This window comes from Vipera ursinii, assembly GCF_947247035.1.
Source record: "Vipera ursinii genome assembly, chromosome: 5".
In the NCBI taxonomy this organism is placed as follows: domain Eukaryota; kingdom Metazoa; phylum Chordata; class Lepidosauria; order Squamata; family Viperidae; genus Vipera; species Vipera ursinii.
In genome coordinates this window covers 56,609,325-56,629,495 of record NC_139518.1, presented here as the reverse complement: position 1 = coordinate 56,629,495, position 20,171 = coordinate 56,609,325, and the positions used below count along the sequence as shown (strand labels likewise).

The window sequence follows — 20,171 nt, the reverse complement described above, 5'->3', positions numbered from 1 at the left end:
AGAGATTTTAAGATTGTTATAGCGGTGAAATCTATTTACACATTTAGGAAGGACAGAATATTTTACAAATATTTTCTAAATATCTTCATTTATAATTAAAACATGATTTTTGACAAGCCTTATTGTATTGAATTGCCTCCCTTATTCACCACCATTTTGAAATCAGGATTAAGGTCAAACTGGTATTAAAATATTAAATGATTAACTGCACAATATTTGAATATCCTGATTTTGGAGTTTATATACTCACTTCAGATCTGACATCACATTAATTTAAGTAGAATTATGTAGTTAAAAGAAGCATTGAATTTCACCTTAATTGATAGTGATATTATTTGGTCAATCACTATCAATTCTAATGATATGAAATATCAGTTATTTTGTTTATACACATAGTACATTTATTGCTTCTGTAGTGTGTTCATATCTTGGCTTTTTAAGTAGAGACTGTGGCCTAACTGAACAGTTATTTTCTTTGTGCACAACATTTATGTCAAGTTTATAATATTTTTGTGTTATTTAATGCTGTATATCAATAAAAGTATGCAGGATTAGTTCAGAATTGAGCAATACTTTTATTAGGTTCAACATGCATGATTAGTATCTTTATTAAGGCCTACCAAAATCACACAAAAAGTATTAAGTTTTCAAACTGTTCCAAACTGTAGATCAGATAGTATTTTATAATAACCAGGGAATGGGGAAGACCAAATATTTGAAATCATAATGTTGGGATTTAACATATTTGGAATCCTTTGTAAGTTTCTGAAGGCAACAATGAGGAATGTACTCCCACATAATTTACTGCATTGTGCAGCTATTAGTTAATGGGTATGATAAGGCATAGAAAGGATACAGTATTTCAGATATTCTGTCTGACTGCCATGTATGTAGTTGAATTGTAGTGGCAGATACAACTGCAAGAAAAAGTATGTGAACCCTTTGGGATTACGTGGAGTTTTGCATGAATTGGCCATAAAATGTGCTCTAAACGTCATGTAAGTCACAACAATAGAAAAAAAACAGTCTGCTTAAAATAATACTACAAAAATATTAGCTGTTGTCATGTTTTAATTGAACATAAGATGGAAACATTCACAGTGCAGGGTGGAAAAAGTATGTGAACCTTTGGACTTAATAACTGGTTGACCCTCCTTTAGCAGCAATAACCTCAACCAAACGTTTCCTGTAGTTGCAGATCAGATCTGCACAACGATCTGGAGTAATTTTGGACCACTCCTCTTCACAAAACTGTTTCAGTGTAGCAATATTCTTGGGATGTCTGGTGTGAATCGCTCTCTTAAGGTCATGCCACAGCATTTCAATCGGGTTGAGGTCAGGACTCTGACTGGGCCACTCCAGAAGGCGTATTCTGTTCTGTTGAAGCCATTGTTTTGTTGAATTACTTGTATGCTTTGGGTCATTGTCCTGTTGCATCACCCATCCTCTGTGGAGCTTCAGTTGGCGGACAGATGGTCGTACGTTTTCCTGCAAAATGTTCTGATAAACTCTGGAATTCATTTTCCCATCAATGACAACAATCTCTCCAGGCCCTGAGGCAGCAAAGCAGCCCCAAACCATGATGCTCCCTCCGCCATGTTTTACAGTGGGGATGAGGTTTTGATGTTGGTGTGCTGTGCCTTTTTTTCTCCACACATAGTGTTGTGTGTTTTTCCCAAACAACTCAATTTTGGTTTCATCTGTCCACAGTATATTTTGTCAGTAGTGCTGTGGAACATCCAGGTGCTCTTTTGCAAACTTCAAACGTGCTGCAATATTTTTTTTTGGACAGCAGTGGCTTCCTCCGTGGTGTCCTCCCATGTACTCCATTCTTGTTTAATGTTTTCCTTATTGTAGATGTGTCAACAAAAATGTTAGCATGTGCCAGAGATTTCTGTAGGTCTTTAGCTAACACTCTAGGATTCTTCTTTACCTCATTAAGCATTATGCACTGTGCTCTTGCAGTCATTTTTACAGGATGACCACGCCTAGGGAGAGTAGCAACAGTGCTAAACTTTCTCCATTTGTAGACAGTCTGTCTTACATGACGTTTAGAGCGCATTTTATGGCCAATTCATGCAAAACTCCACGTAATCCCAAAGGGTTCACATACTTTTTCTTGCAACTGTACATGTGGAGCATCACTAATAGGCAGAATCTATTTAGCATATTTAAGATAGCAAATGTAATGGTTCAGTTGTGTTTTCCTCATAAATCTACTAGCATTGGGATGTGCAATATTTATGTAGTTTGAAATAATTCAGAAGAGCTAAAGCATATGAATTATTTTATGCCAAATTTACTCTTTGCACCTGTTGCTTTCTTTGTTATTAGCAAATAAAGGCACAGCCTTCTAATAATTTTAAGTTAGTGAGAAGTAGGTAGATTCATACAAATTTACCTCTCAAATATGAATATAGGGCTGCAGTTTAAAGATATAGTCTGATTGTAATGGTCATAAGATTTTTTGGTAAATGTTTATTATTTAATGTATATATTTTCCCCCTAATCCAAACACATTTTTAATTTAGGCAACATATCAATGTGAAAAGATATATTTTTCTAGACAGAAAAAGTGCCAATATACAGTGTGTTTATGCCACTGAATATAACAAGCATTTTTTGTATATGTGCTATTGTGTTTGGTCAAGGACATATTGTTCACTTCATCTGTAACAACATGGTCATTTTTTTATATTTCTAAATAGTTTCAAATTATATTATGTTATGCATTCCATAATAGCACTTTTTTCATTCATTTGGTGAAGCTAGAAAGGCCACTTATCATGCCATTCCCTGTGGGTTTTGATATTCTCCACTCTTAAAAATAAAACTCTTCATTCTTTAAGGTTGTACTTCATAACACAAAGTGAAACAGATGAAAAGATAGAGAAGGAAAAATGAAAAAAATAGCATACAGTCTGTTCCTTTTTCTGAAAGAGTTCCTCTTCCATCTGTTGTATTGGGCTAAGATGCTAAGTTAATCCAGTGTAGATATTTGGAACATACAAACTTTAGGGGTTGGAGTTCTACATCAGATCCAAATTTCTTGAAATGAGAAAACTTATTTGGTTTTGGAGTGTAGACTCAATGTTTTTCTGCCCAATGTCTACAGTATTAGATGCTGCTTGCCGGCCTTCATGCAAGCCATCTTACCCACTGACTTGGCTGAGGGAAGTTCGCAGAAAGTTGTCTCAAACTGACAAACACAGGATTAATTTAATGACCACATTGCTTAGTGACAGAAATTCCAGTCCCAAATGCTGATATAAATCGAGGGCTGCTTGTATATATTAAAACAGTGGGAGCTGCCTTTCTGCATTTCCAACCCAAGTATTGGGCTATCGCACCTTAACATAAATGGATGGTTTTGGGGGTATTATCATTAAGATTATCACTGTTTTCTAAAAATGCCGTATCTATAATTTGCATTGTAGGTTGTTTTGCATAGGCACCATTGTTCTATTATATATTCAGTGTTTGTATTGCTAGAAGTAATAAATATTCAGTGCATTATAATTATAATTGTGATACAGGAAAACATGACATTTTTGTGTGGTTATATAGGTAAAGGTAAAGGTTCCCCCGCACATGCATGCTAGTCGTTTCCGACTCTAGGGGCCGGTGCTCATCTCTGTTTCAAAGCCGAAGAGCCAGCGCTTGTCCGAGGACGTCTCCGTGGTCATGTGGCCGACATGACTAGACGCCAAAGGCGCACGGAACGCTGTTACCTTCCCACCGTAGTGGTCCCTATTTTTCTACTTGCATTTTTACATGCTTTCAAACTGCTAGGTTGGCAGAAGCTGGGACTAGTAACAGGCGCTCACTCTGCTACGTGGCACTCGGGATTCGACCCGCCAAACTGCCGACCTTCTGATCGACAAGCTCAGCGTCCTAACCCACTGAGCTACCACGTCCCTGTGGTTATATATTATCATCCAAAATCCATTGCGGGGGAAACCAGGTTATCACAGAAATTTCATCCCATTTAGGGGCTTGAGAGGCTAGAAGGAAGATAAAGTTTTTCCAAGCATTTCAAAGATTCAATTGTGTTTTGTATGTGAACAAATGCAGTACTTTTACAAATAAGCTGTCCTCATGTCCAATACTTTAAATGTAAAATATAGGTACTAATCAGTTCTGAAGAGTGAGCTATGGTATCTAATAACATAATACTGATTTTTTTTCAAGGTGGATAATAAATATAAATTATATAAAATATAAATAATGTTTATTTGCCTTAAGATATCTTGAGCAGATTTTTGCAGCATTTTATCTAAAATAATTCTTCAATGTTGATGTAATTTTAACATTACTTACTTTTGGAATAAATGAACTCCAAATAGTTGATGATTTTTATTAGTAATTCTTTTAGTTTAATAGTTAATATTTCCTTTTTCCAACACACTATATGTATGGTTTTCTAAAAGACAGACTTCAGAGTCACTAGAGTATTATAAAAAGAGATATTTTAATATTCTGCATAATACTGAAACTTGTAAGCAATTCTCTTGCACATGTTTCATTTTTGGAAAAGGAAAGAACAGCTGATCTAGAATTCTAGAAAGACTGCAGAACTAGCAACTTGCTCCATTTTCTTTTTATCAGAGAAAGTTGTGTTTGCCAGGCATTATGACTTTAAAGATATATCGGCCCCCAGATCAAATGCACAAATATTAACTTTATTGAAGTTGTTGTTTGTAATGGCTTAAGCATATTTATTTAAAAATAATACAAATGATGAATTTGAAGCAGTGAAGCACCTTTTCTATGGCAAAATATAATATATTCACTCTGGCAGAAGACCCAAGGATTATTTGGTGGTTTCTTTTATGAGTATGAATAAACATCAGCTGTGGGGGGGGGGGAAATTTGCTGGTTCAGATTAGGAATAAGTGTCATTTATAGTTCTTGATTTGTTAAACCACAAACACCTGAAATAGTTGTGTTGCTTTCTTTTTGACAATCTGAAATTGTAAAGCATGACAATTTGAGTGACTTAAGGCCTTTTCATATTTAGCCAATACTTGGACACCAACTCTGATCTGCTTTAAGCCTTTGGTATACTTATTCTTTCCCTCAGAATAGAATTAATTAAAGAATGTATAATTATTTTTGTTTAGATAGTCAAAAAATAAAACATTACAGCTGTAATTCTATCTCCATAGAACTCCCATTAATATGATTTATTTCTAAGTAGAGAGGGATGTGGCTATACTATTAACTTGATCTTAGAAATATTGGAAGATTGGGGGAAGGGTGGTAGTGTGAATGCTTACATGTGTATATAAATTTGTAAATGTAAAACCATATTTCTGGCCAATAGTGGGCATTTTTAATTACATTTATTTCATGAAACGTAGCCAATGCCATTCATACTATTGAAACTTTCATTAATTTTGTAACAGTACCATAGAAAGAATAAACGAAAGTACTGAATTACTACAGTTTTGGTTGGTTCTTAATATACTTCCTAATCCATGATTTTGGAATAATCTAACATCTTACTTAGTATCTAAACTAATACGACTTTTTATACTTTTATACAGAGGAATGCTTTAAATGGAAGCATAGTTTTTTTATTCTATCCTTCACAGTAAAAATATAATTGTATATTGCCTCATATGTTATGGTTCTTCATTCACTACATTATCCAATTGCACAAACATTTTTAACAAAGTACATATAGTATGACATGCTAATGTCACAGTGTAGAAAGCTATAGTGTGTTGCAAAAATGAACATCTACAGGTAGTTCTCAAGTTACAATAGTAATTGAGCCCAGAATTATAGTTGTAAGTTGTTGCCCTCATACATTTAGACATCACATGACCAGGCCCAATTTTTCAGCATTTGCATTAAGCAAATGCAGGAGATGCTAAGCAAATCCATTTTACCCAATGGGCTTTTTTTGCCTGAAACTGGAAGCAAACACTGGCAAAACATGTCACAAATTATGGTCATATGACTGCAGGATAGCTATAAAGGTGAACAGCTTCCAAAATGCAATCACATGACTGCGAAGGTGTATACGGTCGTTGTAACTTTGAAATCAGGTTTTAAGCAGCTTTGGGGGAGCTCCATTGTAACTTTGAATGGTAACTAAGCAACCAGATGCAAGTTGAGGATTATCTGTATATATCATTGAATATTATATATAAAAAAATCCTTACATCCATATAACTAAGTTCATATGTGAGGTTTTGTTCCTGAAAGGAACTGATGCCATTTGACTGATGTTTATATGAGACATGTATGTTTATAAGGTAAGCACTCTGGATTGTGAATGTTCAAAGAGGATTAAGCATTCATAACCTATCACCCTTTTATTGCAAGACATCTATCAGGTTTTCTTTAAGGAAAACATGCTGGCTTCAGTAAATGTGGAATATACCAACTAGATTGCGGAAAGGAATGGCTTGTAAAATATGTATAACACAAGTTTTGAAATAATTTCTGTGTTTTAATTTACTTCTGGCTTTAATTCAAGATATAATAAAAATGATTACAATCTTAAACAGTTTGGTTTCAAAATAGAGATAAGAGTTCATAATACTGTGCTAAACATAATAGTGTTTGATTTTGGCTTAATGTATTGTAAACAGTGAGTTAAGATTTGACATGTTGTGTGAAACCAGTCAAATATTAATCAGTGGAACAGCTTGCCTTCTGGGATTGTGGGTGCCCCATCACTGGAGGTTTTCAAGAATAGACTGAACAACCATTTGACTGTGATGGTGTAAGGTTCCTTCCTTGAGCAGGGGGTTGGACTAGAGGACCTCTGAGGTCCCTTCCAGCTCTATGATTCTCTATGTTTTGTTCCTTAACAGCACATTGGTGAACAAATATGAACAAAAATGAACAAATATCCGGTAGGAGATATAGGAATATAGCCAGCCGTACCAACAGGCTGAAAAATAGCTTTTATCCGTGGGCTGTTAGGCTTTTAAATGGGACATAATCTTATGCAGAATTGACTTGGGAGGCCGGTGTGTGGTGTAGTTGGTTCACATGGTGTGGTGGGATGGAGGGTTTGTTGTCACTGTGTGTTGGGGGGAGAGAGCACGGGGGGGGAGGCTCAGCTAATCTCATTGTACACATGTTGTACTTTGACAATAAAGGTTGTTTTTGTTGTTGTTGTTATTATTATTATTATTATTATTATTATTATTATTATTATTATTATTATTATTATTATTATTATTATTATTATTATTATTATTATTATATGATACTCAGGTTATTTTAACTGATTTTAGAGACCTTGGGACTCCCTGTCCATATTGAGGGATATTTTTTCCTCAATAGGAAAATAATACTGAGAAGAGTCCTGGAAATAGGAATAAATGCAGCAGTAGGCAAAGTATGGATTTCATTCCTCTCTAAAATTCAGTGGCAAAATAACCAGGTTTTGGTGGCATGATTTTTCTCCTATTTAGAAATAAGGATGGAGGTGACACAGGCTCTAGGAAACAAATCTGTAGTGCTGCCAATTTTGGATGGCATTGGATTTCAGTTTTTGATTCCCTTAATAAATCAAAAGGAAATTCAGTCCCGTGCCTTCCAATGACATACCTTTTGCATAACTGCACTTGCAACCTCCAAACTGTTTGGTTTGAGTGAGTTTTCATCCCTGCTCAAAGGAGAAAAAAGAGCACAACAACAACTTAAGAAAAGTGTGAAATAGTTCAGCATATCCAAACATTGCATCCTTTTGACATGACATATATCGAAAGAATAAAAATTTATCGTATAGTAGAATGCTGAAATTAAATAGGATACAGAAAATTAGCAGAAAAATCTGTCAAGTAGTTTTGAAATAGATAGTGTAGTCTGCTTTTCTGTGCTTAAAATCGTGTCAAATTTACTTATTTGACTATGTGTCAAATTTACTTATTTGACTATGTGTCAAATTTACTTATTTGACTATGTGTCAAATTTACTTATTGAACTTAGTTATTTGTAATACTATAGTGTACTTTATAAAAGATGTGGATAATATACTTAGCCTCAACACTGTTGTTTAATGTAAGGGTGTTTCTTTTGCATTTTCACAAAATCTATTGTTATAGTGATTAAATCTATAAACTGCATTTTTTCTTTCAAGTATATTGTCAACTAAGAACATCTTTTTCAGTTGCTACTCTTCCAGTGTAGAGTCTACTCCCAGAACAGAATACAGGAATAATATTTTAAGTTTATTACTGTGAATTATATAAATAATGGAAATTACTATTTTTAATTGAATATTGAATATTAAGAATTTATATATGAAATCTATGGGGTCTGGTCTTCATTAGGTACAGAAACAGCTGACTCAAAAATTGTGTGATGGCGGTAACAAGATTATTAAAACGTATGACCCTCATATTGCATGAACTGCATTGGCTATTTTTCTGAGCCCTGTTTAAAGCACTTTTACTAAGTGATGAAGAATGGTGGGCCTTCTCTGTTGCCCTACTTTGGTAGTCCTTAAATTGGCTATCAAGAAACAGCCTTTTTTGCAATGTTCTCTCCATCTGAGGAATGCCTTATCAACAGGATTCCCATTAGATCATCATTGTCAGTTTTGAGTAAGTTATAAGTAAATGTTTATTTTAAATCTTCCAAATGGCATTTTGTTTCTCTACTTGAGTTTCAGTTTTGAAACTCACTTTAATACAGTTTTAATCACTGCAATTTCTTGAAGTTTAATTAATATTTGTATGCTTTATTATACATGATTTTGATTAAATTAGGTATTTTGATTCTTTTAACACACTTGAGCTAAAATTTGACCAAGGAATACTTTTTGCAATAAATATATTTAAAATTGTAAAGCAGCCTCCATGATATGTGTCTATATTGACTTTTTGCAATCTTACATAAGTATAGATGAAATGGCATGTTAGGATTCCGAGGCATGCTTGTGCAACTAACAGCATACTATCTTTTCTTTAAGATGGTTTAATCTAGAGTCCAAGCAAGGAAAACGAACTAAAGATAGAGGTGAGATAAAAGTCAACATTCAGTTTATGAGAAACAACATGACGGCAAGTATGTTTGACCTGTCAATTAAGGATAAAACCAAATCTCCTTTTGCTAAATTAAAGGACAAAATGAAGGGTCATAAGACAGATGGAACATTTTTGGATACATCTTCTGCAATCATTCCAAGGACTCATACCCCAGAAACTAACAATATAAGTTCCCTCAATGAATTGCAGTTAAAATCAAAGCCAAAAACGCCTTTTCTTTTGGGACCTCAGCGACTCTCTTTGGCTCACTCAATGTCTGATCTAACTGGACCTCAGCTAACTTCAGAAAAAAATAAATCGGGAACAATTGGCAACTCATACCTCTTCAGACGTCAGCTTGAGTCTGTTGGTTCTGAGGATGAAAGTGGTAAGTAAAAATTTCTTAAGACAAAAACTATTTGAAAAGGCCTTCTAGTAGAATTATTCCAAACCCTATATCTTTATGCTCTTATTCCTAAGAAAAACAGTTGCTAAAAATTTGAGATACAATGGAAATCAAATGAAGAATAGTATTTTTCATCAATAATTTGTTTTAATAAGTATATTTTTTCATTTTATTATTACTGTATTAAGTTTCGTTTCACTGTAATTGTTTTAAAAATAGGTTTGGGATATACAAAAGTCAAAAGTTCCAGGTTTCAAATGTTTTTATCTTGAAACAGACATTCTGCGTCTTCCATGATTGAAATAGAGTTTTGTTTCAAGCTTGAAACAAACCTTGACAGTTTTGAGTGTTTTGTGCTGTTCTGAATGCTGTGATGGGACATGTTTTCTTGAAGTTGACTTTTCCCAGATGTTGCAGCCTAGTCAGCAGGTGGGACTGATTTATTGAGCTTTTGGGGGGAGTGGTGCAGAATGTGCGGAGTCTTGAATCCAAGAATCCAATTGACATTAAGATACATAGATAGATACAAAGATAACAAATCAAAATAGGGTAAGTATTTTCATTTAAAACTGAAAATACTTGTCCTATTTTGATTTGTTATCTTTGTGTGCACTCTGATGCTGTGAACTATACAATACATTTCAGTACAACTTTTAATGACTTCTAGAGTTTAGTCGTATTACTGGATATATTCATGCTGTTACATTTTGCTCTTATTCGTGCAAGAATTAGGAGAAGCGCTTTGTTCCTACAACATATGCTTTTTCCTGGATTAGTTAATAATAGAAATAAAACATGGACTTGTGCTTGAGCCTGATTTTTTGGTTGTTGTTTAAATTTTTTCTTCAGGTACCAAAAGAATTTCTATAGGAATTTTTTAATGTTTAAATTAAATTAAATTGTGGCCAATTTTGCAACAGGTTGGATGGCAGATAGCAATCAACATGAGTTAATATTTCAACTACTCTTGGAGGAAAACAAAGAGCAAGGGAGTTCTGCTGAATTCCCATTGCTTTCTTTGATTAAATCTTCTAAATAGTTTTAAGTTTTATCCTAGCGGAACATAGTCATCTCAGTTGGAATGTTTTAGACTGTTTTGTTCAAGCTTGAAGCAAAATCTGTTTTTTATACTGTGTATATCCATATTATACACCATCCTTAAATTAGAAATTTTCAGATTGGATCACACATGTTATTGAAATATAAAAAACAATAACAGTGAAAAAACAGCAAAATTTTAAACATTTGAAGCAGCTGGAAAGACCTGGGTAAAACAAAAAAGTGTAGTATGTGTTAACCCTATTAGCTAGTTACTATTTACTCTCCCCAATGAAGTAATAATTACAATTTGTTCAGATCAAGCATTATATTGTAGTGGGAGAATTTATTATGTGGTCAAAGGCTTATTGAAACTGTTCAACAAAGCTAATCATGTTTATGATCTGTATTTGTAGAATAATAGTTATTGGGATAAACTTATTATTTTAACTTATTGCAGATAGTTATACAATATTTTGTATGTATACGTGTGTGTTTATATGTATCTTTTCTATTTATACACTTGAGTCCAGTTGCATATTAATAACATTGTTTTCAGGAAATCTAAAATCTCCACACAGGCGGACATTAAGTGCAGATGCCACTAAAGTGAATCAACTCGACAGCACAGTTGATGACAGTGACTCAGCTTTTGTAGCTCAAAATGATCCTTTTACCAATGTGAGTGCTTCACTGCCTCAAAAGTTTGCTACGTTGCCAAGGCAGAAGAATCCATTTGAAGAAAACCCTTTATCGTGGGAACAAAATGTGGGCTTATTTTCAAAACCACCTGAAATAAAAAAGGACAATAAGAAAGAGAAAAAGGAGAAGGTTAGTCTTTTCGAAAGAGTAACTGGAAAGAAAGAAGGCAAACGATCAGATAGACTTAGTAACGGAGGATCAGAAGGCTCCTCTGATTTGAAATCACCCAGTCTTTTTGCTGAAAGTCATCAGGACAGCTTTGATTTTGATTCCACTAATCCCTTTACTGCAAACTTCAAGCCAAAAAATACGCTGCTGTCTAGGTAAGTTCCTTGGTTAGATGTCTTGAAGTTGATGTTTATTTTTTTTATTAAAATGTATTATTTTTATTCAAGGAGAACATTATTTAATTTAAAAAAAAACAAATATTACAGACCTGGACTGATATTTCAGTGCTGTGAAGGAACTAACCTAGGTAGGCATTGTGGAACAATCTGTTACAATCAGTTTTGCCATTCTGTTATATAAAAGCCAGTGTACTCTTAAGATGCAGGATTATCTAACAAAGAATTAAGGACCCCTTGTGCTTTAAATGATCAAGCAAATCTTCAATATATCCATTATGAAAAGGCTGAATATGTCTATGCTTCTGTGTTTGGGGAACCCACCTACACGTTCAAGTTTTTTAAATGATTGAGATGCACTAACTTCCTCAGAAGACATCTCACTTTTGAAAGCAATTCTGAAGCATTGCACAACCTTTATAGACTAAGTGTGTCCTTTAGGTACCTTGATGCCAAGTTGTAATGGTGTGAGGTGTGCCCATTTTACAAGCTTTCTTGCTACAACTGTTAAGTGAACCTGGCTTCCCCTTGATTTTGCTTGTCAGAAGCTTGCAAAAGGTGATCACATGACTCCAGGACATTGCCACTGTGATAAATACATGCAAGTTGCCAAGCGTCCAAATTTTGATACTATGACCACAGAAATGCTGCAGTGGTTGTAAGTGTGGAAAGTGATACATTTTTTCTGTGCCGTTACAACTTCAAATGGTCACTAAACAAATGGTTGTAAGTCAAAGACTACCTGTACTAATCTGTTGAAGTTAGGTGTACTAACCTAATGAACTTTCTAGATTGACTTAAAGTTGCATATCATTTTGAAGAATAATATGTTATTTATACTGGTCAGTTTACTGCTGTTGAGATTTTTTTTATTTGTAAAGAAAGTCTTTTTAAGAAGTAATAGCTTAATTGGCTTTTTGTATACATTGATATAGAATCTATAGCTCGAATGACTAATTCTTTGAAAAACCTGCATGAGGTCATGTTGTCCGATAATAACAGAGTTAATGTTTTGTAATCTCAATTATACTTTTCAAAAGGTCCTTGATCACTTACATTACTATAGTCTAATGGCTGTATTCATCATAGTAGCCCTCCAGGTGTTAATCTGTAGCTCTCATAGCAGTCCTGTGCATTGAACATACAGTATTTAAGAACAAATGTCAACTAAAATACTGGTTTTCCATGATATAGATAACTCTGTGTGCAACATTTTTATAAAAAAAATGTTTGTTTCTATGCTACACTACAGTAGGCTAATAAACTAATGTGAAAATTTCTCAATTTACAGCATTTGACAGGTGCTAAAACAAAAGCATCTTTAATTTTAATGTGTTGTTAGGCCATCTTTAGAGGGACTGTACAAAGTTATTAACAAGGTCCTCTGAGACAGGAGACAGGTAATTAACAAGACCTAGAGAAAGAGAATCTGGATAATTAACAAGCTCTTGGGCACTGGACACAGGGTAACAAATAGTCCAGTAGTTAAAGGCGACAGGTTGTTACTAGCATGATTGAATACCAGGTTTGAAAATGTGAACAGATAGATGTCTCAGGGAAGTGTCTAATTAGACTATTATTATGTTGGTTGCATAGTCAACCAGATGTTTAGACTGGATTTCACATTTTTATCTAACAAGTCCTTTCTAGGGACATAGGATAGACACCTATGATCTAGCCTATCTTTCTGCTTGGTAAAGGTTCTATTAAAGTGTATCAGACAAATGTTTGTCCAGCCTCAGTTTGAAGATTTTTAGTGGAGGAGAATCTACCACTTCATGAGACAGTCTCTTTTATTGGTTGAAGTGAAAGGGATGCTTACCTTCTGAAGATTAATGGACCATATCTTCCCTGATCAACTGAAATGATGTGAGGCTCTCTTAGATGATACCATTGTTTATAACGAATGCTGGGAAAACCATTTAATGCATTAGAAAAAGTAGCGACAAATCTCCAAAAAGCTAGTTTTACAGTAGATCCAACAAAATGTCATCGGGGTTATAAAGAAATCAAATATTTAGGGTTTTTGGTAGTGAATGGAACCCTAACGGATAAAAGAGAGCCCAATTGAACAATATAACTAAAGAGAAACCAGTTAAACAACTGTGGGGAGCACCAGTATAAATATTGAAAATTGAAAAGTATTCACTAAGTTTTAAGCCCACTGTATATCTTATTTAAAAGTGATTATAATTTTATAATTATATAATTTATATAATTATAATTATTATGATTTTCAGCTTTTTAAAAATATATGATGGTGATGATGATGATGATTATGGTAAAATATATTCTAAAAAAGAGTAGTAATGGAAAGATTTTGAATAAGGAACTAAATGGAGGAATAGCTAATATACTTTTGAAAATAAAAGTTTTTCCCACTAGTGAAAAATCAAATAAGTAATTTTAGCCTATTAAATACTGTTATGTGTTCAATATTCTGTATTATGGTAATACAAAAAAGTGGTTTGACTTGTATCCTGTAATCTGCATTAATAGCTTATCTTTTGAAGAGTTATTTTACCACTTCAAACATTTTAAAAAAACTTTTAGGAAAAATTAAATGTCTTAATTTCCATCTGCTTTCTTTATCTTTCTGCTTCTTTTTTGTCTGACAGTCTCAGCCACATTATTTGCTGCCTCTGTGAATTTTCATGTTTACTAATGGAATTTAATGTTAAGGCATATTACTTTATATAAGGCATTAATTTGGAATACCTTTTCATAATAAAACAAACTGTAAAGTTTCAAATAGTGTTAATATTGCCTACTGTCTTGGGATCTATTTTTCCATGTTTCCAGGGTATATTCCTTGCCACTCTTTGAAAAATGTTATTCATTGTTTCATATTTAGTATGGTAATTATTGTTTATAAAAGAACTTCACTAAAATGAACTACATAATTGCAAATTGAAAGTTATATTTAACCAAAGTAAATAATAAAGTATCTTAATTTTAATAGAATAGATTTGGAAAAGATCATAATTTCAGTTATATTTATATAATTTATTTAATATATATATAATAATTATATACTTTCCTTTTTCTCAAATTATTCACTAATTCCAGAACTGTGGTGCACACAATGTTCCTGTTCACCCTGTTTTTGCAAATATGTATTTATTATGAAGTCTTTATATACTATACGTTTCTGTATAAATTGTATCTTCAATATTTGTTTAATAATACGGTTTGATTTTTAAAATGGACACAATTTTATGATATTTGTTTAACTTAGTTAATCTGAGCAGCATATCATCTTGATGTGTAATGTAAAATAGTCTTTTTAAGGCAGGGAAAGAAAATTTGGGGAAACAGGACCACACTTTTGAGGAGACTGAGGGTCACATTGAGTAGGTTAAGAATGTCAAATAGGTGAAGGCAATTTACACATATGCCTACTGTTATTTTCTAATAATTTTTTGTGGGGGGCATTGAGGGAGCAGGGGAATCTATTTAACTGTGTACGCTTATTTCAGGCTTGCATCTTCCTGAAATGGAAGATTGCCTTTTAGCAGTCTCACCAGAAGTCAGAAGTGTGTTGGAGGAAAAAGTTGGGATACGTTTGGCAGATAAGGGCAATCATAACTGTTAGGTAATATTGGCATATAAAATAATTGTAATATTTTTCTAATGTTTTGATTTTGGAAGCCTGATCATTTTGTGGTAATTAATTCATATTCTTAAAATGTAAAGGCAAACAACACTCACATAAAAGTATACTGCTACTCTTGTGACCTGCTCACATAGGTTTGCTTCTGCTATACCTGTACTGTTTCTATTTTCCAAACCTCCAGAAGTACTTAGAAGAAAGTTAATTTCTGTTTTCACTTCTGCCCGCTTGAGATACTGTAAACCAAGAGCAGATAGTTTTAACAGCCTGAATATTTACAGCTCCTACAACAAAGATATAGCCCTGGTTTATAAAAAAATGTTAAAAAGAAATTATACAAATAGATGTTTCTTAACTCCCAAAACATATCTTAAGACTTTTATATTTTAAGTCATTCTTGTGAATTTCAATATAATCGTTTTGAGAGAATTAAAAATGATACAAGTTATGCCTTTTCTAGTTTCTAACTAATTATATTTTGTTATTTAGAATTATTAAAGATTTGAATTCATGGAAATTAGAAATGTCCACTCTCTAGCTGCTAGGGATAAATGACTTTTTCCTTCATTCTTTATTTGGACCAAATTGCAATATTGTTTCTTCAAAGGAGAAAATGGCAAACCAGCTGTTTCATACATTGTTGAATCAGTACCTATGGGATCATTGCACTGATAACCTCAAGCTGATGAAGAGATTTTAGTTTACTTTCTTCTGACTTTCTCTTCCTCTCTGATAATACTTTAACAAATTTTTCTGGAAGGAAAACTAATATCCTTATCCCCATCCTAACTATATCCTTGGTACATGGACCCAAAGCCCCAGAGGGCAATCATTATTTTTTTAGGACAGCTATCCTTACGTTGAAAACCTGGTATAAACTACTTCAGCCAATTTTCACATAGCATTTATTCTAGATCAGGGGTGTCAAACTCAATTTCATTGAGGGCCGCATCAGCATTGCGGTTGCCCTCAGGGGGCCGGGTGGGTATGGCCAGGGTGGGCGTGGCCTACTGGGTGGGTGTGGCTAGAGTGTGTATGGCCTACTGGCCATACATCAAGGGTGCCTATGGGGGCCTGGGCAGGAGTGGGACAGATCTGAGGGTCTCTGGGCCAGGGCCAAGGCAGTGGGGGCCGTTCCCTCACTGTTTCCAGGATGGCTTCGCGGGCCACATGAAACCACTTCGCGGGCTGGATCTGGCCCCCGGGCCTTGTGTTTGACATGTGTGTTCTAGATAAAGAAGGGCACATAGGAATCAATGCGTTTTAGTATCATTAAAGTTGGAATATGTTTGTTTGTTTTATGTTTTATTTGATTTCTATACCGCCCTTCTCCCGAGGGACTCAGGGTGGTTCACAGGGCATATATAAATAGTGGTACAAAAGTTAAAAGGAAATTAAACCAGTGCCCAATTAAAATACAACAATAATAGAATACTAAAAAAACCAATTAAAAACCCATATTCCCCCATCAGGCCAGACCAGCTAGTTCAAATAAGTGGGTCTTCAGCCCGCGGCGGAAGTATCGGAGGTCTGATGCCATCCGGAGCTCAACTGGCAGTTGGTTCCATAATGCTGGAGCACCCACAGAGAAGGCCCTCCCCCTGGGGGCCACCAGTTGACATTCCCTGACCGGAGGCACCCTGAGGAGGCTCTCTGTGGGCACACACAGGGCGGAGGGGAGTTGACGCCGGCAGCAGGTGGTCCTCGAGGTAACCCGGACCCATGCCATGTAAGAACTTAAAGATCATAACCAAGAACTTGAACCTCACCCGGAAGACAACTGGTAGCCAATGCAGCTCGCGGAGCAAAGGTGTAACATGGGAGTACCGGGAAACTCCCAAGACAACTCTCGCGGCCGCATTCTGTACCAGTTGGAGCCTCCGAGTGGTCTTCAAGGGAAGCCCCATGTAGAGAGCATTACAGTAGTCTAGGCGAGAGGTCACGAGCGTATGAGTGACCGTACACAGGGCATCCCGGTCCAGATAGGGCCGCAACTGGTGCACCAGGCGAACCTGGGCGAAAGCCCCCCTAGTCACAGCCACTATATGATCTTCCAAGGTAAGTCGTGAATCTAGAAGGACTCCCAAGTTGCGAGCCCTATCCACGGGGGGTAAGAGCTCACCCCCCATAGAAAGCAATGGAACGTTTTGAATGTCCCGGGATGCCGGAATGTACAGCCACTCAGTCTTGTCAGGGTTGAGTTGAAGTCTGTTTCTCCCCATCCAGACCCGAACCGCCTCCAGGCAACGGGACATCACAGCGAGGGCATCACTGGGGTGGTTTGGGGTCGAAATGAAAAGTTGGGTATCATCGGCGTATTGATGATACCCAACTCCAAAACCACGAATGATCTCACCCAGTGGTTTCATGTAGATGTTGAACAGGAGAGGCGAGAGAACCGACCCCTGAGGAACTCCACAAACGAGAGACCTAGGGGCCGATCTCTGCCCCCCTGCCAACACCGACTGCGAGCGTCCCAGGAGATAGGAGGAGAACCACTGAAGAACTGTGCCTCCCACTCCCAATCCCCTGAGACGCCGCAGCAAGATACCATGGTCGATGGTATCGAAAGCCGCCGAGAGGTCTAATAGGACTAGGACAGAGGAATATCCCCTATCCCAAGCCCTCCAGAGATCATTCACCAGAGCGACCAATGCCGTCTCCGTGCTGTACCCGGGCCTGAAACCCGATTGGTACGGGTCCAAATAATCCGCTTCATCCAGGACCAGAGGAAGCTGATGCGCCACCACACTCTCAACAACCTTCGCAAGGAAGCGAAGGTTGGAGACTGGACGAAAGTTGTTCAATACAGCTGGGTCCAAGGCAGGCTTCTTGAGGAGAGGTCTCACCACCGCCTCCTTCAAGACGGTGGGGAAATTACCCTCACTCAAGGAAGCTGATATAACCGCCTGGAGCCAGCCTCGTGTCCTCTCCCTAGCTGCATAAACCAGCCAAGAAGGGCACGGATCCAATAAACATGTGGTGGAGCTCAGCCTCCCCATAATCCTGTCCACTTCATCAGGGGTCACAGAATCAAACTCCTCCCAGATAACATTGACAAGACTGCCCGTGTCCTGATCGTCAGACTCTGCCCAGCTGTAGTCCAAACCGGTCCGAATCCGAGCGATTTTATCCGACAGATGTTGACTAAATTCCTCGGCACGACCCTGCAAGGGATCCTCCCTCACCTCCTGATTAAGAAGGGAGCGAGTCACCCTAAACAGGGCGGCCGGGCGATTATCTGCGGACGCGATGAGGGTAGAGAAGTAATTACACCTCGCCGCCCTCATCGCTGCGAGTTAAGACCTAATATAGGTTATTAACCGCAATCGGTCGGATTCGGATCGGCTGGACCTCCAGCAGCTCTCTAGGCCCCGTTTCCGGCGCTTCATCTCCCGGAGCTCCGCGGAGAACCATGGAGCTCGCTGGGATCTGCACCGGGTCAGGGGCCGCAAGGGTACAACCCTGTCAAGCGCCTCAATGGCTGCCCTTTCCCAGGCTTCCACTAAGGCATCCACCGAGTTGTGAGCAATGGAGGCAGGTGGGGATCCCAGCGCCGCTTGGAATCTATCAGGATCCAGTAAGCGTCTGGGGCGGTACCATCTAATTGGCTCCGTACCCCCATGGCGGGGGGTGGCAAAACGGAAGACCAGCCGCAGGAGGTGATGATCGGTCCATGACAGGGGCATAATAAATGGAGGGTCAACCAACCCTCAACTTATTCACTCTTACTATATATGCTTACATTAATAGAAATTTTAAAATGCTACATCCAAATAGTTTTCTATGATGTGTAGTATTTGCATATAATGTATATATAGTTTACTGCTTCTTACTATGACTTCATATAAAGAAGAGTGTGTTTATTTGTTTTGTAACCAGAATGGTAGAACATTATTATCATGCATGGTCATTTTCTTGAGCTTACATATGGTCTGATAATGTCTTGTAAGGGTTTGGACTCTATTATTACATACAATTCTTAAAGAAATCCAAACTTTCTGAATTTTCTGTTTGGCTACACATGTTAAATATTAACACATGTTAACTTTTAAAAAGATAGTGCTGTTTAGAAAAAAAAATCTTCTGTGTCTAATTTTCAGAAATCTGGGGGAAGGATGATGTATGGAAAAAAGAGCAACCATTATTTTGAGATATTACATGCTTCTAAATATTTATTATATATGTTTTTATTACTTCCATAGTTTCAATGTGAATTCTGAAAACTCTGAAGAATTTCAAAAAACAATGGTAAGTAACTACTTGATTGATGTTCCATTTGATATTTGAGGGAATATCCCCTATTTAAAGCTTAGTTGTTTAAAACTTTGTTGTTTTTAGCAGACTTATTGAACCCTAATTTAATAGTACAAATGTGCAGATTTTCTTTCCTGAATTAATCCAGAATCCCATCTGGATTATTTATTTCCTTCTTGAAATTGATAATTCAGAAACAAGTTGTCTTTTTTTGTTGGTTGTTTTAACATGTGATATACAGAGATATATTACCCCACAATAGGATGTGGTTAATAATTTAAAGGTATAAATAGCCTGTTCTTCATGAATCTGTGGTAAGTGGCCTCATGAATCAAACCATATATTAAAAGATTGGGTGAAAAGCAGAATCATGCAATCTAATCCCATACCTGATAGGAAGGGATTCTGCATGCATACTTACATGTTTTCTTAATGTTTTTAGGTACACAGAAAATAACAATTGACTTAAACTTCATAACTTAAAAAAGATGCACAGTATGAATTTGTACTGATATAAATATAGACCATTTCTCACACTTCTTGAATATGTAAGTGGGTCATATGACTGACCTGCACAGATAGAGTGCTATTTTCTTTTATTTAGGATGGCAATCTTTTAGTGGTTGGAGGCAGCACTTTTTTCTAGAAGCAAAGGTTATGGTGGATGGAACATTAATGGACAGTGGAAACAACCAAATGTCACATTTTGCTGGGGGTAGGGTTTATTGCTTTCCCCTTTTTTTGGAGAGATTTTAACTTCTTTTAAGATTGTTTATACGCTTTTTAAAATAATCTTCTGCCTTAAGATCCGAATA

General features: G+C 36.2%; 1 protein-coding gene across 1 annotated transcript in view; it reads left to right on the top strand.

Moving 5' to 3' along the window:
* RAB11FIP2 (RAB11 family interacting protein 2) overlaps positions 1-20,171 on the top strand; it is a 36,931-nt gene that overhangs the window by 2,948 nt on the left and 13,812 nt on the right. Inside the window, exons 2-4 of the mRNA XM_083363393.1 lie at positions 8,942-9,384; positions 11,000-11,465; positions 19,305-19,350. Coding sequence (XP_083219519.1) covers positions 8,942-9,384; positions 11,000-11,465; positions 19,305-19,350 — 955 coding nt within the window. The remainder of the gene's footprint in view (positions 1-8,941; positions 9,385-10,999; positions 11,466-19,304; positions 19,351-20,171) is intronic.